Raw genomic sequence first — 27,516 nt, forward strand, 5'->3', positions numbered from 1 at the left:
TGAGAGAGCGTTTTGATTTATGTCTTTAAGAACCGGGAGATTTGGAGCAGTTGTATCACAAAGTTTACAAGTCATGTGGGATTTTAGCCCAAAGGCCGGGTTATTTATGAGGACTAAAAAGTGCTTTCTATCGCCTATGCAGGCAAAAGTAAATACAGATGTTTACTTACAGGCATTCCAAGTGAAGTTTCAGCAAAATATTAGTGTAACTATGATGATTTACACAAATTAAGTGGTCTTAATAGTTACTAAGAAAGACCACACTTGAGAGTAGGTTAGTGACACATTGTTCCTCGTATTTGTGTAGGAAAGTTTCCTGTCAGTGGAAATCAGTCAGACCTAACCTACTCTCTGTAGTGTGTTCCTCCATTTTCTGGAGGCATTTCTTCATCAGAAGTCATATGGTGTAGATATGTTGGGTTTTAGTGTGTTTCTCCCATTGACTTCAATGGCCCCAAAGCCAGATTTAGTGACGGAATGACCCTTTCTTCTTTTGTTCCTAGGTAGTGGTGTCGCGATATACCAATATTGACAATCATTTTTAAAAAACAAATATTGATACTGTGTCAATAAAAGACAGGCGCTAATATCATGTACCCAAGGAACACAGGACTGACGTAGGGAAACAGGTTTGGAGAACAGGGGGGAGACGTGGACTAAAATACACAGGGCGTGATAAATAATTAAACACAGGTGAGCAGGGAAAATGAAACAGACAGAGAGGAGGAAAACACATGGACCAAATATACAGGAAACTAATCAGGACAATTACAAGGGAGGGTAAAGAGCAGGAAGTAACGTGACACATGAGATAATTGCAAGCTATCAACAGAACAGACAGCAACAGATTTAATTAAAGAAGTGGTCTTTATTACAGCAAAGAAGCCAAACATTACAGACAAGAATAATTATGAACCATGAATATCATTTCTATGCTCAGACTGGCCTCTCATCCAGACATCTGCTTCATTCACTACTCTTCAGGGCCATTACTTCAGATTTAATGAGGAATTATGGGCATCTTGACAGCATTTGCTCCTCACTTTTCCCCCTTAAGTGTGTAGTTAAGAAGGTTCTTCACGTTCTGTAATGAATTTCTGCTAAAACTCTTCACTCTTCACTTTTCTCTCTCTGCATGCTATAGAGGTGGCCATCAGTTTTGTTTGACTAAAGACACTGAATGTTCTCTCTGTTTTTTGGATCAGACCAGAAATCTGAAGAAAAAAAAATAAAACAGATGTTCCACCAGCAGAATACAGCTCTGTATTCAGTGGAAACTATAATGCTATCTGTCAAAATTTGAAGTTGAGTCCTCTCGGAGTACAATCTCTGACTTTTTATCTACAGCAGAACTAAAGTTCTGACATTGCATCCATCATCTACATCCCTACTGTTCACCCAACAATAGAGCCTTTAAGGGTACTCATGATAGTCTATGTACAATAACATCCGTAACAGTAGACCTGGGCTACTCTCGTTCCAACCATGTGGAACCTCTGACATTTTATTTACAATAAAGTTGTTTTTTTTAATCTGAATGCACAACAGAAACACATCTGGTAATCGGTAAAGCCTCACAAAGAATTCATGAAGCGCTGTGATTAATAAAACACACTGAGTCATGATCCAAAAGGTATTCAAAACATTGATCGTCCATGAGAACGCATTCAACAAAAGCCCTGGTTGCGATCTACGATGCTGCTAAAATGCTTGTATCAACAAGGAATTTCAAATGATTAGGCACAATAAATGTTTGTTTTTTTTGTTTCACAGTCCTGCATGTTTCACTCACTAAGCCTGTTTGCACCACCGAGTCCGTGTGTATTCAGGGGTAATAGTGAGCAGGATATGAGGATGAAGATAAACAGCTTATCCCGACTAAGACGTTAAGAGGGATAGGAGCTATTATCCAAAATACTCTGTGCATATTAATGCACTCATGTTCTACTGACCACAAACAGAGCAATGGGTTTCTTTACACAAATAAACCACGGTAACATCACAGAGTTTCATTAAGTGAAAACAAGACAATACTACTGAATTCCACCTAAATACTGAAAAACTACTTCTAATGCTTTAATATACAGCTGCTATCAGGGCTTCTTAAACTTCTCTTCATGGACACAAACTGAGCTGATGTTGCCTCTGACCTCAGGACCCAGTATGGGCTCGTTAAAATCACACCAACACTCTCAACACTCCAGAGGAAACAGCTCATTTTGCGTCCCGGCCCGCAGTTTAAGAATCGCTGGTGGTAGAGTAAACATGGAATGAAGAATGATTGTTCTTACAAGCAATGCAAGTAAACAAACAATAAATACAAACAATGTGCTTTATCCATATAGACATATTTACACAAAGTCTTTGGCTTATGAATAAACATCAGCTACAAAATAATAATAAAAACAAAAAGAAAAAAAAGTGTTGGCCGCCAGTGCACGAAAACAAACGAGGCCTGGGGTCAGTTCACTTCCAATTCTGTAATTCATCCAATCGTGAAGAGTTATTCATTCTCAGTCGTAAACCACAAATCTGTTTTTCTTTTTTGAAATAAAATATCCCACTTGTGAATCGGCTGAATTGAAAGTGCATTGGGCCCAGCCCTGAAACAAACATGATTATGCTAATGTCACATGGTTGAACAAAATCTTAAGTGTTCAATTTTTTTTTTCTTACAATTTAGGGTACAAAGAGACTTCAAAACTTCTATCCAGTAGATCAGTAAATGACGCAATGAACGCAGAGAAAATCAACCCTGCAGAAAACATAGACGATGACACACATCACACGTTTTAGTGAAACTACACATTTTTCAAGTTGCCACTTCATGATATTAAAAAAAAATTGAAATCTAAAAGTAACACTCCCCATGTAAACTTTCTGTTTTTGTTCATTGCCACGCTACTTTATCTAATTAGCAAACTTATATTGACATTGAGGTTATTTTCTATTCTGCTGTCTGACAATCTGCTGCATGTAACCAATGTAAAATGGGTTCAAAGTGGCTTTTAAGTACTGAAATACATAATGATGTTCTGACTCAGAGTTCACTGAAATGACCAGAAAAATAACATGACGATGCTGCTGATGTATGGAGTAGAAAACAGAAGCATTCACAGAGTTTGGCCAGGCTGCAACTTTAAGTTTCTTGTTCATGTACAAAAGTACCGGCTGCAAATATTCAAACATCACCATGATGAGATGCCCAACACTGTTAACTTACTCTGAAATTAGCATGAGAGCAGGAATGCGGGGCCACTGAAAACTTGCAGTTATTCAAAAGCTGTGGTTGCATCTTGCAAACGGGAGAGGGCGACATCTACAGTGCACATTGAGTACTGCAGCTGAAACAGCGAGGCATCGAGTCCATGTGAGAGGGGCTGTGGTGAGACGCTAAACATTTAAATGGGGCCCGGAACATACAGGGGCCCGCTGGCACTCAAAAAGCTGTACAATAAGCGTATAGGAGTAAAAGGAGTCTCCCCCCGTGCTGCGCCTCCAGCAGCTCCTCCTGTTCAAAGTCTGAATTTTTCCCTTTGTTTGGATACTTTACAACACTGTAGGAGGAGCCGGTTTCACTTGAGCCATTCGTAGGGACGCAAAATGGGTGCTACAGAACGGCCACCGCAGAGGGGAGTCGGGACCAAGCCAAAGCGAAGGATCAAACACGCAGGAAGTGAACAGATGTTCTGCTCTTCTTCACCTCCTCCTCCTCCTCCTCCTCTTCCTCCTCCTGTTCTCTCCTTCGTTTAGGAGGACTCGATGAACTCCAGCGCCAGGTCGTAGCAGAACCGATACTGTTCCTGTAGACAAACACAGAAACATAAACTCAACTTCAAACCTCTGTGATCATGTTTTCATATTTTGGCTTCTCTTTTTTTGTACTTTGCAAATATCACAACAAATGAAAGGACTTAATTATCTTCATCATTTCCTAAAAATATTGACTTTATCCTCAATTCGTATTTAATAATGAAGTTAGTTTATTGGATTTTACATGGCAGTGCTCCCAGCTACTTTTACAAACAATAAGGAGGTGTTGGATGTCCGCAGTCATAACATAAGAGCCAGTGTGCTGCAGCATAGTGGTGCTGAGGAAATTAATGTGCTGCCTCCTTTGATTAAAATTCAAATCCTCCTGCATTTAAAGCAAGGGCTATACAATGGCTGCTAGGTAAGTATTCATCACTTTCAAGGTAGCTTAACCAAAAACTCCCCCAAAGCCTTTTTTCATCACATTTAAATTGTTTTATAAATGCAATTGTGTAAAATAAAGCCAGACTTCCTTTTATACCGACAGAAATCAATGTTTATTGCGACTTTGTTTATTTTGCCAGCTGTTCATATTTATTTTGATTCTAAGTTTGAATCACTTCTTGCTAGTTTTGATGCCAGGAGACAACAATCAAATTGATGGCAGGATCAATTTATTTCAAATATCAAAAGATTTTTCATCTACATGAGTAATTGTGTTGATGAAAACAAAAAATCAAGTCTTTCACGCATTTCACACATATTTTCAACCTTGCAAATGTAACTTTTAAGACTTTGTACGAACTTATCACATTTGATATATACCATTCATCAGGTTCAACTTGGTTACATTTTCCACAATTTATCAGTCTACATTTATACTAAGCCTGAACCTTGTAGACCAGAGACTTGCCTAAAATAGAGTTAGTGCCTTTTAGATCAAGGTGTAACCTCGGCCTCTACTATCTTGATTAGCTTCTCAAGCTGCCAGAGATTGAAAATCCACATCATTTCCGACCAGTTTCGGTGCTGGCTGCAAATTCTCGTGAAGAGTCGTTAACCTGAACCTCCACAGTAATTTACAATTCGGCTTGCCGCTGAAAATCCCAATTCTGCAGTGTCATAATATGTTTTTATAACCTACCTTCTTCTTCACTGGTGTCTGCATCCTAAACTTCTCTTTCATGACATGATTTTTCTTTTGCTGTGCTGGTGTTTGCAGTGTTTGCTTTTATACTTCTAACCCTGTCTGCTTTCTGAAAAGTTTTTTTATCAATTGTTCAGTTTAATGATGATTCAGTTTTTGTTCTTAGCAATTATGTTACTAATATGCAGGCTAATGAACAAATATGTGTCCCTTAATATAAAATGTCACATTTGTATCTTTATAAATATATTTGAATGCAGTCAACGCACCAAACCAAACATCTATCCCTCTCACTCTCTCTGTGTCTCTGTAACTCACCGGAGTATCCACCATGTTGGGTTTGCTGTTCCTCAAAGTCTTCACGGCGTGGAAAACATCCACCACACTCTGTCTCTTAGCCATCTCACACACGATGCTGCTGGCACAGAAAACTCCGCTACGCCCACCTCCATTTCTGTGAACACAAAGGCAGCAACACAGAGATATGTGACAAAAAGCACAATTTAATATTTCATTTGAGGTTTAATCTCTCATAGTGTCGAAGCCACTGATTTTGGCAAAGTTTGTTCTTCGCCAGCCACGAAAGACCTTATGTTAACGAAATGTGTCAGTCTGAGTGAGTTAACACTTTTTAAATTAATCAACCAATGGTGCTAAGTGGTACAGTATTACCCCCCAATTCTCAAGTGGATATCAGCTCTTATTAAACAAAAGCAAGTAAGTAAGATGAATGCTCTTCCTCTAATATCTGCTGCTTTTCATACACGCTTGCTAAAAAGAAGAGGGAGCTACAAAAGTATCTGTGAACTCACAGGCAGTGGACGATGGTTCTTCCCTCTCCCTCCTCTCCCTCACGCTGCCACTGGTCCACCTGCAGGATCAGTTTGAGGAAGGAGCGTTTGGAGGCGGGGACTTCTCTATGCCCCGCCCACCCCAGGTACTGGAACTGACGCACCATCAGGTAGCCCTCCTGAGGCTGAGACAACAAACAACACGCACATTTAGACCAAATTCCCAACCACAGAAACATATCAACACAGCGTGAATGTACTGACCCTGGTGAGGTTGCAGACTCTGAAGAGTCTACTGATGACATCACAGTCCATCGAGCAGGACATACATTCCACCTGGACCGGACCGTAACGCAACATGCCCTCCTCTGGCCAGTACTGGGGACAACCCTGAGTACAACAGATACAGTATTTACATACAGTACATGTGCAGAAAAACACACTTTAAGAGAGGCACAGCAGTGGAAAAATCCAAAGCTTTAATCATTTTTCTTCCTTGTAGACAGTTAAGTTGTATTCTGTTCATAAATGGTCACTAGACTGACATTTTAAGCTGATACAAGCCTTTTAATACAAATTTGCAGTAACTGCCAGACAGGATTATCTTCAGTTTAATTAGATTTTGACCACAGAAATCATTCCAGTTAGATGTGCAAGAGTTTTGAGGTCTTTTTACTTTAATGGCACAGTGTAAAACTTTAAAACATGCAATAAATCATACATTTTGGCTATATTAAAGATGACACCTGCATCAGTGTCCGTTTTTAATTGTTTTATGTATCTAAAGCTACGTTCAGCCTGCAGGCAAATCAGTTTCTCGTGTCAGATTGGATGTTTTTGTCCAGAAATCACCATCCTATCTGCACAAGTTGCTGTGGTAACTACGTAGGTGTCGGTCACCTCATGAAAGCATGAGAAACGGAGATCCATCATCTCCCTCTCTAAACAATAACGCTGTCAAGTCACAGAGCAGACGATTTATGAGAGCATGAGCGAACACAGACTGTTCTCTGTGTGTATGTTTATAGGATAATAAAGGTATTAAAAGTTACTATATTTATTGATGCTGAAGCGTTTTAAAAATATATATATATCCAGAATATCATCCTCTTAGAAGCTAGGAAAAACACAATCAGATCTTTGACATTATAAAATGATTCAGTGCTGATAATAAGGCAAAAGAAAAGTGAGTTACCTGAGCCAGGTCGATCTCATTCAGCATCACCAAACTGGTACATCCATAGTCGTAAACCAGACGCCAAAAATCTTTGACGGTGTTAGGCAAAGGATGCTGGGTAACGATGAACGCAGCAGGCTGTCTGTAGCTCTGCAGGAAACAAAGAAGACAAACGTTACCTCAGTGGTGCCATTTTGTCTACAAATGTATCAGTTAACTTTCTTACATCTTTCTTTCTCTCTTTCAAACATACGCACACATCGAAACACAAACAGGAGAACGGAGTGGGACAATTTGTGGGGCAGCAAGCAACACAGGTGATGTTTGGTCACATGATCATGCAGTGGATTCAATGTGAGGGTGAGGAGCATGCATGGCATTTACAACACACTGCACATACAGTAGATCTACATCTATATCTAATGGGCTCAGTTAACTTCATGTTCAGTTCAAGTTCACATTAAAAAGTCTCTGAATTTGTCACAGAATAAAAGAGAAATGGATCAGGAGTCTCACAGTTTCTATCCAAACATGAACTGAACTGAGAGTGAACTGAGCCCAACTCATCCTGAATGACAATGTGCAGCCGGATGTGCGACATGGGCGTGAATGACTTGTAAACATGAGGAGACTAATGTGAGGGGGGTTCAGGTTCAGGATTTTAGGGTGTAAATGGGTTCGCTAAACATAAACCTGGTGGCAGAACGACACTGAAGCCATGAAACAAATCCAGTATTGGAGATTTGAAGTGAAATCCCATTACCTGGAACTCTTCTGACAGCTTGGTTAGAGAGAGGCCAAAGGTAAGTGACTAAACTTGGACTCAAATTGGACTGAATTCCAGAAATTTTTACAGCAGTTTTGTCCTCCAACAGCTTTGTTGGAGAGAAGCCAGGTTTCTTTACACACCATGCATGTATTACAAACTCACATACTGCATCTAAAGCCCACCCCGTACTGTCTTCCCCTCTCTAATCTATGAAAACAAAACATAAACTGTAATAAAACCTGACAATGACCAGATATTTCTATCTTACCTTAAATTTCTACCTGATTTATGACTTTTGTTAAACTCATGGTACATGGGCAGCATGTTGAGTCAGTGTCAACTGTTGCCAATGTGAATGACTTCCTGCAACAATGAGGCTGTAACAGATTGGGTGGTGGCCAGAGAAGCTAGCGGTCTTTTCAGAACCTGGATTTGTCTCTAGCCTTCTGCTGTTAAAACCACAAACACAGCATCACACAAACGGGGAGGGGAGTCTGTGTGTGTGAGTGTGTGTTGTCAGTATAAATCATGTTTTTAAATATTTGAATGTACATGTCTCTCTTAAAATCTCTTTAAAGTGTGTATCATTTTCAACAAGTATGTGATTGCAGTTTGGGACAACAGGCATTGTATTTTTTTTTCTCTTTAACTTTCTATGTCTTCACATCAAAAACGTGTCAAATGTCCCAAACTACTCTTGCTTGATGTGTTGAAAATAACACATCCTTACTGTAAGTGTGTGTGAGTGTGTTATAGACTTACATCCATCAGTGCGGCGTTGATGTAGTTGCTGCTTTCTCCGTCTATTGTGATGAGGAAGGGAAGGCATCTGTCAGGAGGAAGGCCATCCATAAAGCGGTTCTTATCTTGGTTTCTAGGCAACAATGCGATGCTGCAGTCCTCAGGCTGAGGCTGAGGAGTCACCGAGTTTAATGTCTGGACAAAGAGGGAGATTTATATCGTGTAAGTTAGAGTTTCTGAAGTTGGTCCCACTGTGACAGAAATGTTATTCCACAAATCGCCAAATGTTGCAAGAAATAGAGAAAAGCAAAGAAAGAGGATGACTGTCAGCAGATAAACTATCACCAAATGTAACAGAAACCACAGAAGGCACCTTTAAGTTTAGCTGCACAGATCTGGCTTTACAGTAAATGTAAAAATTGTACCTATAAAGTTGTTTTGAGTTGTTTCTGACTGTTATTTCTGGGATGAAGCTCAAGAATACAGTCTAATTTTAGGGTTGAGAACTTGAGAAAGGCCGGGGGCCTCGTTCATAAAATGGACTTACGATCAATTTTGAGCTTAACTATGACTTAAACAGAAAACCAGGTGTAGGTAGTCATTTATAAAAGCTTACTTTGACTTAAAAATTATCTTATCTCTACGCAAAGTCTTGACTTTCATGAAAATATATAACGGTGACACTGCAAAGGAGCATGTGTGGCTTTTTTGTTTCTCAATCCAATATTAAGTCCACAGAAAAATACATGTACATCTGGTCTGGCTTCAGACTACTCTAACACTGCTGTGATCGTCTCATCTTTATGAATCGAGCTTAAGCACACTGTAGGAAATTATCTTAAGACTAAGTTCAAGTATAAATCCAAGAACATTTTTTAGAAACAAGGCCCCAGGATTTGATTCAGATACTGATAATTTGGCCAAAACGTGGCTAAATCTACATCCTAGATGCTGCAGGATGCTCTTCTCGACATAAAAAAACATAAACTTCTTACAGTCACATAGTGAAAAGGGACAGTTAAAGTACAGATGACAGTCGTGTTTACCTGGAACTCGTCCTTCAGATGTGACGAGTTGGTCTGCGAGTCGATGCGGATCAGCTCATAAAAAGCAGCTTTGAACTCGCACACTGGTATGGCTGTTTCTCCACATAGACAAGCCTCTAGAATGGCATCGTGGATGAATATGTACTGCTCCTGAAGACGAATAATTCAAGACATTCATGTCATCCTACGCACACACATCTTTTTCACTTTTATATAAAACCATTGGCTGAAAGTAAAACACACAAAGCGTGTCACATGGATAACACAAACAGCTGTGAGCATGCTGACTGACAGCGTGAGTGAGTGGTGACTGATGGGAGATGGAGATATGAGTGAGACGAGATGACGACTGTCGAGTTTTGGTTTACTTCACCTCAGGAAGTGGTATTTTTGTATCTTTGGATCAAGCAAATGACTGCAGCTTCAATTCAACGAACAGACAGAGAGTGAATTGAAGGCTGTTGTGGGGAATGAATGTGAGTGTTTATTTTTTGGTTTCATGTGAAGAGTCATTGAACTTAATTTTTGATATTTACATTTGGCTTATATTGTATTTTTTCATCTTATTTCAGTGATACTGAGTGATATTAAGTTGTTGTTGAAGACCAGCAACCACTCTGTGGAGGCAAATGCCGTTCAAAATAAAGAATAAAGATTGAACAAACAGCAACAAACAAAAACAGCGGGCATTAAGTTCTTCTTTGGGTGTTTCTGCTTGGATGCGTCTGAATGTTAATAATGCATATTTATTTTTAAATTCTGTACAATATTAACCTTTCAGGTCCCTCAGTTTCAGAATGACCTGGCGGAGAAATCGAAGAAGCTAATGCATTGTTTTATTTTCAGTCACTTTTAAACTTTTACTATTTTAGACTTGATTTTGTTGTTTGTTTCTTTTACTATTTTGTGTCTTATTATCCTTTGTTTCATTTTATCATGATATTTGATTAATTATGGCTTGTTGTGTTTTTTAAATTGTATGTAAAGTGCATTGTAACTTGTTTTGAAAAGGGTTAGATGAATAAAGGTATTATTATTAACTAACCCGATGTACATACTTCACAGAGTTTTCAGAAAATGCTAAAACAGAAAGTTACTTCCCTGCTTGGTTTGTATCAGTATCTGTGTGTGCTTGAACTTTTCTTAATTCAGTGTGTTTACTGGGGACCTCCAGTGGGGGATGGAGGTACTTCATTCATGAACATACTAACTGTAATTCTTCATCCTACCATTGGGTGGTGCCAAAGTCAGATATTAAGTGGCTTTAAATAAATAACAATATGCCTTTTGTTCTGTTACCAATAAATACTTATCATTTACTGTGTATATGAAGTGAAATGACATGTTTGTGGATGGATGGCAGATAGATGTAGTCACTTCAGCCGCACCCTGCTGAAGGCTGATTCTTCTGGTGAGGTTTTACTGAGCAGATTCTAAGATGAGGATGCAGATGGAGGATGGGTAATGCAGTCACCTCAGTCTGTACCATGTTGATCCTTCTGGAGCGAAGAGCCTTCACACAGTTGTAGATGTCGACCACTCCTTCTCTCTCCGCCATGTCCAACATGATGTCGATGACTATGAAACAGCCTGTACGACCCGCTCCAGCACTGCAGACGGAAACACAGTGAGTCACGGTGAGAAATCAATCTTTATGTCTATAATGGATTATGAATATTCATGTATATATGTGTATATTATATATGTGGTAGACTACATAAAGTATATAATGATTTGCATGTATTTATACCTGCAGTGGACCACAATGGGCCCAGCAGAGGGTGGATTGGAGATTTTCACTCTGCGGATGAAGGAGAGTAGTCCCGTGGCGTGATATGGGACTCCGTGATCAGGCCAGCCTGTGAAGTGGAACTGCTTGACCTCCCGCACCTCGTTGAAACCACGCTAAGTGAAGACAAAAGGGAATTTCAGGTTACATTTCACTGTGCCTCTAGGGTTTATATTTCACTACGTCACTGAATATAAATCTAAATTATTAACCAATAATCAGTAATCAGAGAGAATCTGCAACTAGACAAGTTGATATTAACTTTTTTTAAATGTATTTTTTGTAAATGTTGAGGAAACACAATAAATGCAACACAACACAATGATGCTACCATAACGTCAGCTAAAAAACATCACTCACCCTCTCCAGTGTGAATGTGCGAACCACATATTCAGCCAAAGGTTCAACCTCCACAAAAGTCACCTTGAAGTCTCCGTACACCTCGGCATCATCGGGCCAATACTTATAGCACTTAACCTGTTAAATAAAAGACCAGTATCTGATGAATAAAACATGTTCGATATGGCATCTTACATGATAGAAAACAATGTAAAATAAGGCCCTAAAATTGGCTGACTTCACCAATAAAACAGAGGAGAACAACAGAGACAGGGCCACTTCATTTTTCTTTCCATTTTCTTTTCATCACTACAAGTTCAACATCAACACTGCCAAACACTAAAACACTTAAAGAATATATTTCTGGCAGTAATGTCAAAGCTAAATAACAATGCTGATGATTTCTGAATTGTAATAAAAAAAAACTGGTGATCCAGTTTTCAAATGGCTTCACTAAACTATGAAATGGAAATAAAAGAGCAACGTACCCTCCCGACCTCCACCAGATTGGTTACCATGACGATGCAGGCTGACTGTTCCTGCCACACCATCCTCCAGAAGTCATACACCGTCTCATGAACGGGACCTACACAAAACACACACTCAGTACTTTGCAGGGGGGCAAGTAACTAATTACAACTACCCAAACTGATGTAATTAAGTCATTTCTTTCGGTACGTGTGAGAATTTAAGGTTAAGGTCAAGGTTTCTTTATTAATACCAGCTGGTAAATTTGTTGTGCAGGCAAATTTTTCAGATTTTTCAAATCTGTAATTTTACTCATACTCTGCATTACACCATGTCATCTACTTCATTACTTTTAAAATAATAATTGAGTACAGAGTACAATTTGAATTAATATCTAAACCTTTGATCTGTATTTTTTAAGTCATTAAGGGCCGGATCTACTAAAGGTTTGCGTATATTAAAAGTAGCATTTGAGAAGAATACTTTGTACTTTTACTTAAATATTATCTTCATACCAGCAGTTTTTCTTGTAATTCAGTAATATTTCAGTAATGTAACTGTACTCTTTTCACCACTGGTACTTTGTATGAGCATGACAACATTTGTGAGGAAAACAGTGTGACAGTATCTTACCTTGAGTAGCAATGTAGTGACTCGGCCTCTGGTAGCCCTGAAAACACAACACACAACATAAACAACTCAATAAAATGCATAAAAACTGTTTGATCACTTTGTAAAATGGAGAAAAATCTCACAAGTCGTGGCGCTAATGGTGCAACAATAACATTGTGGAGCATTGCCAAGAAGTTTGACAACTTAATTGTTACTTTTGGGCTACGTGTTAACTTGCACTGAATACTATTTGTATTAAAGGATTAGAAAAAGTTGGTCATCTCATTACGGTGATGTGACGTGGGAGAACTTTTACTCTTTTATACTCGTACCTGAAATTTCTCAATATCAAAACTAAACTTCAAAATGATGCCGAACAGTAGGCCTTGCTTTCAGGTGCAAATAAACTACAACAACCACTGATTAGGATTTCCAAAATCAGGTACTACGCATAAGGAATTGTACAGCACATAGTTGGATGTAAGGTGGTGGACAGGCAAGACGGAGTGAAATCTTTCATGCAGCAGAGACCCCAGCAACTCAAAATGTGCAGAACGTGTGTAAATGGGTGAATAAAGGTGTAAAGGTTGAGGGGCATGAATGAAAGAATCCACAGTGATACTTACATCCCTGTACAGCCAAATCTACAGCCCAAGCCACAGGCAGAAAGAACGAGTGTAAGAAAGAAAGAAAGAAAGAAAGAAAGAAAGAAAGAAAGAAAGAAAGAAAGCACAACAATGTCAGTGAGTGTCAATCAGAGAAAAGAAAAGTTGCATTGACATAATGGGAGTGTGAACAGGACATGCAGAAAATAAAACATGATCTAAAACTTAGACTGAACAGAAAGGACAACTCCCGATGTCTCCAACTAACTGTAGAGACTAGCTACTCCCGGGAGTGTCCACTCTATTCATTCTAGGTCTAGTTTAATGTGAGTGGTAGCATGCATGTGACAGTTTTAATGGCAGCTAATGGTAATAGAGGAGGTAATGCTATAAGCAGTATAAGCATTGTAAAAAAAAAAGCACAATGTGTGAGACTAACATGCAGTTTATTGTTGTGAAGGTGACAGCAGAGTGGAGAGGCGGTGATGGAAAAACAGATGAATGGATGGATGGATGATAGATGTGTGTTTAGATGGAGCGAACGAGCGGACAAATAACAGAAATACAAGCGATGGAAGATGGCAAATGAACGGTGTATTCATAAAATGGATAAAGGGATGACTGGACCCCTAAAAAGAGGAATGGACTGAAGGGTAAAGGTAGTGACTTGTTCACTTTCTTCCCTAGAGTTAGATGTCTGTACAATAACACAAAGCTAGCACCAGCAGCTAGTTAGCTTAGCTTAGCATAAAGACTAAAAATAAGACAAAAGAGCTAGCCATCCTCTGTCCAAAGGTAACACATCTGCCCCAAAAGCACAAAAGGAAAGCCAATATTCCTCAAAATGTCAACATATTTAATTAAAATGGAGTCATAGTATTAAGATATAACATCTCTCTTTGTACAGCTCTTAGCATTAAGACTGAGAAAATCCTGCTAAATCCAAATGATGACAGAAGAACCTACTGGTGTATTTAAAGGAGACCTTTAATGCTTTTTTTTCAGTTTTTCCCTTTCCTTCAGTATTTTAAATATCTTCTTGCGCATGTAAAAGATCTTGAAAGTTAAAAAGGTCGAAGGGCTTAAAGAGACAGGAGCTAAAATTGGGCGGCAGGAGAAAACTGATTGATGACTGAAAATGAGCATCATCTGTCTCCTTTAATGTAACTCACATAGACTACTTTAAAACTGGCTGTATCAGGAAACTATGATATATTCAGAATGCATGCACACATGAAGACACGGATAGAAGGACAGCACTGGTGAAAAGACACATGTACTGTATGTATGATGTGTTTTTCGGGGTGGCTTGATGCTTAAAAATGACACGATGGATGACTGGTAGACGCAATAAAGGTATAGAGGCCTGACATACGAGCGAGGGAGTGTGGTTTCGTTGGTTTCGTTGGGAGCCAATAGTAGCATTCGATGCGTTTCCACTTACATCGATGTAGTTGGCGTTGATGTAGTCGGAGGAGGGGTCGTCTTCTATGGGCTGGAGGATAACCCTTGAGTGGTCATCTAGAAAAATACACAAGATAACAGTGTTGGAGGGAGCGACAGAGAGAGATAGAAACACAGAGAAAGAGAAAACAGACAGAGAATATTTATTTAAGGGCAGAAAATGAATTTATGTATTTTGTGTGATGGGATCAAACCACCCACCCATATAGTCTTGATAAGGTAGATTAAATGCCTTTTGGCTGTCAAGCTATAAATAAATAATACCTACATGTCTTTTCAAGGGTTTTTGTTGCTTTTTGTGATGAATATTTAAATTTAACAGACAAAAGACTAAATGTTCAAGCCAGGTATTCAGGGGATTTAAGAGAACATGTGTAAAGCATTTATCTCAACTGAAAAACAGGGAAAAATAGTTTAAGGCTCTATAGAGACTTCAACTTTCTGCTCTACTGTCATCAGTAGTTCTTGCTTTAACACTGTGTGCTCGCCATGTGATGATATAAAAAACTTCATGTCACGATTATCCTAGCCAAAATAATTGTGATTCACGATATAATCTTGATAATAATCAAAATATGCTTGAAACAGATTCCATAGCCCAATATCGGCCGATGGATGTTCTTCATCCTAAAATGGCATTAAAACACACTGTAATCACTTTACCTTCTTAAGAAACACATAGGACACACATCTTTTTTTAATGAACATGCTTTTTGGCGAAAAACAATGAAATAATCTCAAATAACAGAATCATAAATCAAAAGGTATCAGGCATAAATAAAGACTAATCTAATCTAAAAATCACCACCATCAATTTATCCTGTATGCTGTATTAGACATGAGGCAGGAGTACAGAACAGATCGTAGTCCTTTAAATGTAGGTTCTCTTGGAGGTTTTGTGCCCTGTGACCAGTTGATTAGTTAGTTTATTGACAAATACAAGCATATGGTCCAAGCTATAATCTACACACATAATATATGATATATAACATGCAACATTTAATTGTCAACAGATGAATAAAATAATTCAATGTTCCAACATTTTTAAGCAGGTATGCCACCAAGACTCTTTTCTGTGATGATTTGAGTTGATTTTACTGAGAACTCATCAGTGCTCAGTGAAGTGATTGTGCTTTTGCAGTTATTGCTAATCAAACTTTGAAGTGTCTCACAAAGTCTCACAAGAGCCAAATCAGTACACATCCCTAAAAGAAATACATATTAGTATGTATTTGTTCTGTCTTGTCTTCCTCCTGTAAATTCTGGTTTGGACATACACAAATGAAACGTGCTTGCTTACATGCTATGATGTTCCCATAGCGGTTCTTGGTGCGGTTCTGCTCCTTTTTGGCGACATCCCAGGAGGCCGACTGGCCCTCGAAGAAGCTCTGTATCACCAACAACAGACGAAACAATAAGAAGAAAATTACACTTCATGGATCCTAAGCGATCATATTCCAGCTGGATGAGTCGGAGCAGAAAAGAGTGGCTTCATTTCATGGTTACATGAGCGGCGATGTGGTATAGATACAAAAATGTGCGTCATAAAAAAGGATTGTAGCTCTTTAACAGTTAAGTCAATAAGGCAGAAAATACTTTCAAATTAAAAGGCAATTCAGCTCTTATAGTCATTTTATCATTTTAATGTAAAGCCCTAACATTGATTTTTATAATATGCTGTTGTTCTCTATATCAAAAACATCATTACAAACAACATCATCATGGCGGGTCCTTCCACTAGTGGTAATAAAAGTGCAGCTACTATTATTCTTACTTCATACTCCTCCTTGAAGCCGTAGCTGTCGGACGTTTTCATCAGGTTGATGTGCTGCAGGAGGTCGGCCACTCTGATGGCGGGGTGGAGCTGTCCCGTCTGATACGGAGACTCAGTTCCTTCACAGTGATACCGAGGAACATCCAGAAGTCTGCTGTTCTCTGCTGCAGAGCCACTGTGGTTCTCGTCTGCAAGAGGAGGAAATTACTCATCAGTTCAATCGTTAATTAACCACAATTTGCATTGCGATTACAGCGGCGTTTTATACTGTCTGGGGTAAAAAAAAAAGGAAGAAAAGTGATGGTTTAAGGAATTAATCATGTTAAAAGATTTCCAAAGCTTCGTTAGTTAAGGTGAGTTAGATAAAATCAAGCACATTCACTGATTACAGGCTTGAAAAGAATTTATTACTTTAACCTTTAGAAAACAACAAAAGTCAGTCATTGATATGTTCTTATTTACAAACCATTCTTGACAAACCTCCAGTTGACTTATCTTCTCTTTTTAACTTGACATTTCGAAAACATAATCTTTGTTCTCTGGATATTTTCTGATTTGTTGTTCCTGAAATCTTAACTGAATCGGGAAAGAGATCTTTTACTGTGGGTTATCTGCACCTACTGCATGGAACAATTTACACACAGATCTTAAAAATTCAACATATTGTATCACTGAACGATTTAAAAGTCCAGGTTGTTTGTGTTTGAATGTTTTATCTGATCATTTTAATGTCTCTCTAATTCATGTTGTTTTCCAGTTATTTTTACTGCTGAAACTCTGTGTGGCTGCAGGTCTTTGTTGCACAAGAGATCCTTGATCTCAGTGTCACTAACCTGGTTAAATATAGGCTATAAAAGAAAACACCCCATGAGTCACATTGTTCTCTCTGTCCACACTCACCTGTGATTGGAACTACGTATCAAAGCAGCAGAAAAAGAAAAGCAAAGAGGTTTAGTCAGACTGCAGGAGAAGAGGATTTGTTAGGAAGACTAAACATGATCTACAAAGACCTCAAAGGTTTATACACTGATGATGATACAGATAAATAGTAGATGATCTCACAAAACAATGGAGCACCAAGAAATTATAGTACACACCAAGTGAATTCTGTCACAAAAAACATCTGCAGCAACTTTCAACCATAAATAGCCTTAAGTCGGTGCCAACGGGAGCTCCTTTCTCCCACAGAAAACACTGCTCCTGAAAAACCCCGTCAGTAGTCCTGCTTTCAATTCCATGACTTCCTGACATCGCTACCTCACCATGTCAAACATTTGCACAATCTATGCCTATATTCACAGTAGCTGGAACAAACTGGTGAGACTCAGGCGTGTGTGAGCTGACCAGTCAGAGGAGACTGGATATTTAGGAGGGGGCCTTAAAGAGACAGGAGCTTAAACAGAGTGTTTCACACAGCACTGGACAGTGTGAGAAAACGGATGGGGTTTTGATCATAAAAGCATGTAAACCTACTCTGGCAGTAACCCAAAATAAAATTATCAACCTGAAAATGAGCAGAATATGTCTCCTGTGAGATTCTCAACACCTGGATCTGCAGTATATGATCCATCTGTTCGTCAATTTGAGAAATAAAACAATATATTTAAAACACAGATGAGCAATCATCTGCTATACAGTGCAGACAGGCTGTGATTATAGCTTCTATAATGTAATTAAAAAGCCTTTCATTTGCAGATAGTTATGGGGTCAAATTGCTGCAGATCTTCCAGGTGAACGTGTCTGTGCGGTGGGTGATAATGTGAGCTGGCAGGAGTAATGCACAGACTGACAGGTTGTATAATGGAGAAGCCCGGTGTTGCGGCACAACCGACTGATTTCATCCTCACCACTGTTTATTAACTGACACTGTTTATTTCATCCGGCCGATGCTTCTCTCTGCTCTGAGGACATGTTAGCTCATTACTGACTGTTAAAGGTTTGTTAAGCCCTCGTCAGGCCAATTAACAGCAAACTTGACCCGACAGTGCCTCTTAATTCGCTACTTCCTGCTACTTCTTCCCACTCTGTGATGTGATTGGCCAAGACAGATTGTAACTGCAGCCTTCACTCCATATTAGAGGCAATGGAACAGTTAATTAACACAGTTTGGTGGCGTTGTGGATTGTGGAGCCCTTAAGGGTATGTTGGAGCTCTACATCATGCGGCAGTGTCAAACTAAAGATAAACACAGTGCGGTTCCACACGGGAGCTGGAGTAACTTCCAACTTGGCAAAAAACTACAGCTTTTACAGTTCAGACTGGGGCATCAGCAACAAAACAAGGCTGGGGACCGACACAGATGGTAGACAGATCCAATGCACAGAAAACTTCCACTGGGCTACAGGCACTAAGCTGTTCATTGTCACTCGATGTCACAGATTTAATCGGCAGTCGTTTTTGCAGTGGCAATGTGACAAATTGTCTTCCTGCTTTTATGCATCAGTCGCTGTCGTTTTTGGGACAGGAAATGGCATGCCTTAAAACAACTCAAAACTGTGGAAATAATGAGGTCTCTAAGGGAGAATGATGGCAATTACTGTGAATATCAATAACTCCCAGCAGGGAACAGAAAACGTGGCTGGGATTGGGAGTGATTGAACCTGAGGAAAACACAGCACGACAGATGAAGGGCTTGGCTGTTGGAGTTTTTAGTACCGGCCGTGTTTTACACAAAGAGTTGGCACGAGAGAAATACAGAGAAGTACACATCTTTAGATTGCCTTTGAACCAAATCCAGACTTTCATATTTTATTTTTGTTGTATTTCTCTGTAAATATACTCATTTCAGTGCTTTTCACTGCTTGTTGAATTGATAGGTCCCTATCTGTGATAATGCTAGAGACTTTTATTAAACATCTAGCACAAAATACAGAAAAGAGGCAACCCTTGGTACCAAAACCTTCCATCAACCCACTGAAGTCAAAGTCCATCACACTGCAGGATACAATGGGAACGTCTAACACAAAATGGGGACCTTTTTAATGACACACAGGGATATTAAAGACAGGGCTGCAAACACAGGGGCTCGGGGATGACGATGGGTGATCAATAAAGGGAGCTGGTGGTAACCGTGCCATAATTCTCACCTAGCACAGCAGTAGGAACCAGAGGATCGTTGGGCACTGCAGGGAGGAAACGGTGAGGAAATTCTCTAAATTTCATTGTTAATCAAACAAAAATGACGAGCTGACAGTGATTGGTGAGCATTCGGTCAATACTGAATATCTGACACAGAATCAATACTCATTTTCTTCTGTAGCAATACACCAGTCCCAGCTGCACTTTGTCCCTCTTCCTGAGTTGTCATCCACACATTATACGAATGTTTCTAATAGTATGACATTTAATGTTTACTACAGTCTTTCTGCTGTTCTCTGCTACTAGCCATGAAAAGCTATATATCACTGTCATGTCATGGCCTTTCATATATCTATCTTTTAATAAAAATCTAAAATTTCCTTCCCTCAGTGTTGAAAAATAGTAAATAGTATCAGATATCCATATTTTCCAAGGTACTGTCTCCAGTCATGACTTGAACACGAGTGAAAAAAGTTACATCTTAAGCTTCATCGATCTTTGCTCAATGTGGAGACAGAAATCATTTATATCGATCAACAGTTCTTTAGTTCGCATATCAAACGTAAACCAGGGCCCTCTCTACACTATTTTCTTTGTTTCTGGTTTCCAAACTGTAAAACTGTTCAGGCTGAATCACTACTCATGGTGTTCATTTCTGCAGCTAGGCAAAAACATCAATTAGCAACTATTTTGATCACTGATTCTGTCATTATCCAGGCAAAATTACAAACAAATAACGTAGTTCCTGCTTCTAGTATGTGAGAGTTGCTGCATTTCTCTCTTTTATATCATTGTAAACCAAACATCTTTGGCTTTTACATTGTTAATATAACCCAAAAAATAGATTTGGACTCTACTTGCAGCCCGAGTTGTTACCTGGCTGTTAGTAAGAATAACCTTGGAAAGTAGAATAGTAAAAATACTGAAGAGAAGAAAGATGAAAATACGTAGAGATGTTTAGATGAGTTTTGTGCTTTGACGGTTGATACTACTGTTTCTGGTTAAAAATTACAATAATAACAGTCATAATAGTCTTGTTTCTGAACCTACATCTGTTGTTGTAGTTGTGAGAGTCCATGAACGTCACAGCCATGGGATCTTCTCCATGCAGAGTGCTCTGGTCTGCATAGCTGCGATCCATGGCATTGACCATATGAGTCATTTCCTGCCGAGTCGTTCCGATGGCGTCTTTACGTTTTTTAGCCAGTTTCCTGTCGGAGGCAGAGACAGACGCAGTCAGCCATCTTACAAACAAAAACACAAACATCAGCGAACCTGCAGACCATCGCCTTGTGAGCACCGCTGTCAATTTTTCATAGTAGGTCTTTTTCTGGCAATAATAGCACGGCTGGGGGCTGCAGGCTGCTGATTCAAGATGCAAGGAAGAGCAGAGGCTAGAGAGAAAGGAATGAGGAGAGAACAGGCAAGGGAGGTAGAGGAAAGACTTGTTCGTAAATGGCAGCATATAACAGGCTCAGCTACAGGAGCGGAGGGTAAATAGCATCTAATACACACCAGGGAAAATGACCTATGACCTACAAGAAGCAAAGGGAAACCTGTTATCAACCTCAGCACCAGAGATGAGCAGTCAGATGAAAGCGTTTGAAACTATTTCTACTTATAGTCCTCATTGATTTTGTGAGTTCATCAGATTTATTATCACCAGAAAGTAGACTTTAAATAAAACAACAAAAACAAAAGACCACATTAAACATTTGGTTTTCATCCGACAGCAAAGGAAAAATCCCATTAAGACAACAGTAAGGGAAAACATGTCATTTAAAGGACCACAGTTATCATCATAGAGTATGATCAGTCTGACTTGAGGTCATTTCATAAAGTCAGTCCAGATTATGAGAGAGCTGTACTGTTTTTCCATTGTAGACATACTCGATTTTTACATTTAAATGTTGTATTTTTCTTCACAGGCTGTTCTCTTAATGTGGAAATAATTAATTTAAAGAAATCTTTCTTTATTATTCAACCTGGTGCCCAGTGAAGAAAAAATAACATTTAAATTCTAAACATCCAGGTATCTTTTTCAAGTCTAGCTCTCTCTGTGTCTGTTAAATCCCAGGAGAAAGAAGTGTAGAGGGCTTAAGACTTCGAGCATGACAGAGCATGCGGGAACATTTTTGCACCAAGAGCCATAAATGTGCATCAGTTAGGACAACATCTGTACAGGTCAACAAACATTTAGCATATTTTTATTTTAAATGAGTTGGTTCCTCACTTTGTAAAGCAGTTTAAAATCCAACATAAAAGGTTTGATGAAGATATTTTGATTGTTGCTTAACTGATACAACATACGGCTCTGACTTCTTCCCAGTAAACAGACAGAAAGCATGCTGTGTTTTATCTATTTTACCTCTTGACCCCAAAAAACTCCACCTCTAAGACCACATACAAACATAATACACACACTTACACACTCAGTAGGAATACTGATTTAACCTCTGACCGTGTTGAGCTGTTTGTGTGAGTGTATTATTGAAAACATGGACAGGAGGGAAGGTCAAACATATATATTATAAACCACCATGTATTGTGTACTTGTACTGTATATGTTGTACACTGAAGAGAGAAGGAGAAAGAGAAAAGAGGTGGGTAGCTGTGACCAGAACTGGAGTGAATCTATATTTTATTTAAGATCTGAGTTGTAAACCTAAATTGTGAATTGATTTTTAGTGAAATATGTGTTCATAAAATGTCCTGTAATATCTACGGAACACGCCTGATCGTTAAAATGGTAATTGTATATCAAGACATCCTACAAAAACATGTCAATGTCCTTTCCTGCAAAAAGGTAATCTTTGGAAGAGTGGTTTAAAATGTGGTATAAAAAAGATTAGATTGCCTGTAGGAGGACAAAAAGAGTAATTGTAGAGGTTTTTTTCTGATAAATGTACTTGAATCGATGTTAAATCACCTTGGCATTTCACCTGAACTTCCTGACAAACAGAGAATGGTGGTGACCTAGTGGGTGAAGCTAAAGTCAGAATAAATCTTTGAACAATCCAGTCTTGAAGAAAAAGTACAAATACTTTGTTACTGTACTTAAGTAGATGTTTCAGGTATGTGTAATTAAATTGAGTACTTTGACTACATTTTAACATTTTAACACAGGCTCGTTACTTTAGTTTTAATGCATTTGAGGGGAATTATTGATTATTTACGAGGCTTCACCAATCCAAAATGTCAGTATTTAACATCCTGGGAATGAGACTCAACAATCAACTATCTTTCTGGTGCATTTATGAACAGCTCGGACACATCCTACTAATACTACCTTTAAGTTTAGTAGTCTTTGAATTATTTTAATATGACATGAGTTTCAGTTGGCTCTGTACAGAAATGGCCAGTAGAAATCAGTCTTTTTTTACACATGTACCTGTACCTAAATGATGCACTAAATAATCCCCACCTCTTTTCATAGGAGGCAATTAGGGATCCATTTTGGTCACAGCCAGTGAGAGACAGAGTAGAGACAGGAGGACCCACAACATGAGAAAAACCACAAAGTACTACCAAAGATCAGAGCCACGTGCTCCAAACAGGAACTGTTTCAGGACGGGAACCAGGAAAGAGACACTGAGCATGTGCAGCAGAGTTACCATGATACCTGTGACTTGATGGGCGGATGGATGATCACATGACTACATGCACACAAAGAGCTACAAGTCACAAGTGCAGCATTCTTTTTTCAAATAACACGCTTAGGCCTGTGTCGTCCCACTTTGGCCTGCTTTGGTTCTGGTTTATGGCCAACTTTGGCCTTTGAAAGCCTGCTTCAGAGCAACTTTGGAGCATGTAGAGGACACCAGGGCTGAGGTCAATTCACTGTCAGTTCAGTCGCTTTAGAGAAGTGGACGCTTTGTTATTATTTATTTCTTGTTATTTTTAGACAGAAAACCATCAACATTCTCTCGCTATTACGGTTTTTCAGTATCCAAGCGCTTAGAAATGTTCATATAAATGGTTGAAAATAAGGAATTCACTGAAGTCCTGACCTGACTGACATGAAAGTGAATTGACCCCCACCCTGGCAAGGCGTCAATGAGGATGGCTTTGGCTGGTTGGTTCAGAGCTGAAAATGTGTTCTGTCTTGAAAAAAGTATACTGCATCTTTAAAAATAACAACAACTAGCCACTAAGAATTCGCCCATTAAGATAACAGCAGCTGGGTGAGCTGATTGTTGATTGGTTTGTTTACTTACAGGTAATAAGAGTATGAATAGTAGGTCCTCCTGGGGTTGTGAGCCAATCAGAAAGCAAAGAATGAGACACAAGGGTCATGAATATGCAAATTAGGACAATACTGTCCTGTCCCAACCAGCAACAACAGAAACAGAAGAAAACACCTTTTGATTGCTACAACTTGAGGGTCATGCAAGGGGTTATTATACTAGCTACGGGCCCTATTTCTTTAAAAATAAAGACTCGAGCTATATTCTAAAGAAGCAAGCTAAGAGGCTTATAAAACCAGTGCTAAAATAACAACAAACTATCAACATGCAGTCTGTCACTTCTCTACTTCTGGATGTGTCTTTAAAAGATTCATGCAATATCTAAAAAGCTGCATTTACTGTTTTTGGACGGCCCTGATTATAAATTTCCAGCCCTAATCACCCTTACTTACTCCCTAACATTGTCTTAACTGACAAAAAAGCTATCTGATCTGTAACACCACGCAGCTCGCTTTCCTGTAAAGCAAGCATGATGTCATTGCGATGTCATCATGTCCCACCATTTTAAAGATGCAGTATTGTTCAAAGTTGTAAAGGTTCAATGACAATGAAGATTGATCTCCCCAAAAACCTTTGTGGAAAGCTACCAAACGCTGCTGATGGCATTAAAAGTCACTTATGAGAATCAGCTGTCACAGTTTTGTTACAAATATATCTAAAAATGTCAGAGTGAACATTTAGTTTCACAGCTCAACACAAATGATGTCATAGCTCCAAACAAACAACAATTTGACTGAAACCAATACTTTGTAAATAATCAGTTACTACTGTGTAGATTATCTATAAACAGTATAAAGTTGCAGCCGTTGTTTATAAACCATTACAATTGCTTAATAAATGGTTTATATAGCATTTAATTGTTTGTTAAGAGTAGAATAACTATTAACTAAAGTTTATAAACACCATTTACTAATTATGGTTATCATAAAGTGTTGGCATTTTGATATCTAATGCAGAGAAATGCAACCAAAAACGATTTTCCCTAGAACACTGACTTTATGCATCTCAATCAAATATGAAATCTCTATTCAATTTAATTACACAAGTATTTCATTTAACGCAAAATAATCTTGTCATGTTGAGTCGATGTGAATAAACTGAATAACTTATTCTGCTTCAATTAATTTAATGCAATTTTTCAAGCATTAAACACAAAAGTTATGCATATGATACTTGAAAAATTGCATTAGTGTATACCTGGACACATATTTAAACATAATACTATAAAATATTCAATAAAATTATATTGTTTCCAACAATTATTGTAACAGTTGTTCATGCTGGTAATTTCTACTTTAATATAACATAAATATAATATTAAGACATGATGTTTTACTTTAACAGCTTTGTGATCTGCTGCTGAGTTTGAATTGCAGCTGAAGCTTGAGCTTGTTACAGTTTAACACTGAGTTCATCCTCCTGGCTCCGTGTGCACAGTCACAAACAACAGCTGCCTCCTAATAAAACATCATCTTACAACTAATTTTCTTTAATCAAAAAGTCTTAAATTCTCAAGGGGCTGATGATGATGTTCAGTAAAACATGTTACAGTTATCAGGCCACTGAGAGCAAACCAAAGATCAAACACTGTCAAGCTTTTGTCTGATAGTGAGCATATTTCAAACATTGATGGGTTACAGTTTCTACAATAAAGAGAATATTTCTACCCTCAATTTTCAGCTCAGGTCGTTTGGTTATCATTTACAATTACACTTTGACACTAAAGCATGAATGTTGAATCACATGAATTCATTCAGAGAATTAGAACAAAAATATGGAGGTTAGAGGCGGCAAGAGCAGCGTCTTCCAATGATGAGAGTTTATTACTGACGGTAATCTAATTGTTTTTGATTTGCTGAGTGAGATCATGATTGGTTGTAATTGAGGGACTGCCTGCTTGCTCTCTAAAGCCTCCGGCAAGATGCAACACTTTAATGTTCAGAGGAGTTCATGTACACTATCTCCTGAAAGAGACATTTTCTTCAGTTGATGATAATTAATCCTAAATTTCTTGTCATTTCTTCAAGATACACGGGGGTCAATGACCAAACCGAGCTGGAGTTTTGTTGAGGTGTGATATGAGGCTCTGAATATGCTAATTAAATGTCTAATTATTCCATATTTAATGAGGCACTTAGATTCTCTGAACACCAGATTTTAATTGAAAGGTCACAGGAGGAACGACATGTTTAGTAATAGTTAATTATTACACACATACACTCGTGTACATCATGACTTATAAATGTGCGTGCACACATTTGCACACACACACACACACACACACACCCTGAAAAGTACAAAGGCATAATTTATCCATGTAACCTCACAGTTACTCAGATGAAACCTGATGAATAGAAATTTGAGTTGGGGGGTTACATTTAAATCATGAAGATGGCTCTCCTTCAGCTTAATAAATGTCTGATGTGATCATATTACACCATGTAATTAAACTTTTTAGTTGATTGCTTTTGTTTTACTGTCATTCAAATAAATTTTTTATCTGTAACTATTTATTTTTGCTTTTTAATGAATTTTTTCAGATTATCTTAATGCCTAAAGCATTTCTAAGTCTCAAAAAAGCACTTTGAATTATATTGTTAGAATGGTGCTTCACAAATAAACTTGTTGCCTTGCCTTCTGTGAAATGCCTTGAGGTGAGTCCTAGTTTACAAAATAAAGCTATTCTGTGTATAACCTTTGTATTTCAGTGTCTGAGGATGTTCGTGTCCTACTATCTAGCACTGAAATGCTACAGCAAGCTAACAACTGGAGTGGTTTTTGAGTTTTGTCCAGTTTTCTTATTGTCCTGGTTTCTAACTGTGTGTCTATTTCTACGTAGTACACTGAGAGCAACGTAAACTGGAGTCAAATTCCTTCCTAAAGTCTGATTCTGATTCTTAAAAACTGCATCTGCATCCTCATGTTGCAGCTGTGTTGAGCCTCCACATGGTGGAGCCCTGCACCAAACTAACACATCACAGGCCAAAACAGCTCAAGTGACGCCAAGACCAACTGCGACTCCTTTGCAGTGCTCTCCTAAAAGTGAAGGATGAGCTATACAGTATATATATAAAGTGACACAATGGTTAACATTTTCTTTCATTTCTTCTAAAAAAGCCTTAATCGCACCTGCAATGCAAACTCCTTTTAAGAGTGTATTCTAGTACACAAAGTTACACTAACCAAGAAACTGATGCTCTTGAAATCATTAAAGTTTGAACCCAAACGAAAAAAGTATCAAAGTCTTTGACCACACCTCTAACATAACTTCAGCCAACCACCCTTCACTCTCCATTTTCCTACAGTTTGCAGTCATCTTTGCCAAAATCTTTTGTTTTGTACATAATCTGTCACCTTTGTGCCCCTTTATCTCTTCGATACCGCATTCTAGGTTTAGATATTATGTTAATAATTATATAATTATACCCAAACTGCTGAACACACAAAGGCACAAAGGTAGCACACACAAATCTTCAGGAAAAGGTAAATAATCTCGATTTCACCAATTTATTCTGGCCATGTCAACCAACATGCTAACAACATTCAGGCAAAGTGGCCTGATAAATTGGTCAAACTGCAATTAGTGTACTTTTTCTTGAAGATTGGTGTGTGTGCTAACTTTGGACCTCTGTGTATTCAGCAGTTGGGATGTATACGTTTGGTTTAGCGAAACAAAATCAATCACTGTAAAGGCATATCTCACAATATATCCCCTT

General features: G+C 38.5%; 1 protein-coding gene across 14 annotated transcripts in view; it reads right to left on the reverse strand.

The window, feature by feature from the left end:
* Positions 1-810: 810 nt before the first annotated feature.
* The window catches only part of ptprk (protein tyrosine phosphatase receptor type K), a 120,975-nt gene continuing 94,269 nt past the window's right edge, over positions 811-27,516 (reverse strand). For 2 of the 14 annotated variants that reach the window (XM_084378371.1, XM_084378369.1), the window contains 17 exons: positions 23,771-23,800; positions 20,604-20,764; positions 16,476-16,663; positions 16,002-16,089; positions 14,682-14,758; positions 12,654-12,690; positions 12,041-12,138; positions 11,574-11,690; positions 11,175-11,329; positions 10,899-11,034; positions 9,425-9,574; positions 8,400-8,573; positions 6,887-7,018; positions 5,956-6,081; positions 5,713-5,876; positions 5,219-5,354; positions 811-3,803 (listed from right to left, as the gene is read on the reverse strand). In XM_084378371.1, the coding sequence (XP_084234497.1) occupies positions 3,750-3,803; positions 5,219-5,354; positions 5,713-5,876; positions 5,956-6,081; positions 6,887-7,018; positions 8,400-8,573; positions 9,425-9,574; positions 10,899-11,034; positions 11,175-11,329; positions 11,574-11,690; positions 12,041-12,138; positions 12,654-12,690; positions 14,682-14,758; positions 16,002-16,089; positions 16,476-16,663; positions 20,604-20,764; positions 23,771-23,800 (2,023 nt within the window). In that variant the 3' untranslated portion in view covers positions 811-3,749. Of the gene's footprint in view, positions 3,804-5,218; positions 5,355-5,712; positions 5,877-5,955; positions 6,082-6,886; positions 7,019-7,631; positions 7,650-8,399; positions 8,574-9,424; positions 9,575-10,898; positions 11,035-11,174; positions 11,330-11,573; positions 11,691-12,040; positions 12,139-12,653; positions 12,691-13,258; positions 13,277-14,612; positions 14,759-16,001; positions 16,090-16,475; positions 16,664-17,375; positions 17,388-19,561; positions 19,598-20,603; positions 20,765-23,770; positions 23,801-27,516 lie in introns of all 14 variants that reach the window. The other 12 variants (XM_084378376.1, XM_084378367.1, XM_084378378.1 and 9 more) reach the window with 12 other exon arrangements.

Source organism: Pagrus pagrus, assembly GCF_965226575.1.
Source record: "Pagrus pagrus genome assembly, chromosome: 16".
In the NCBI taxonomy this organism is placed as follows: Eukaryota; Metazoa; Chordata; class Actinopteri; order Spariformes; family Sparidae; genus Pagrus; species Pagrus pagrus.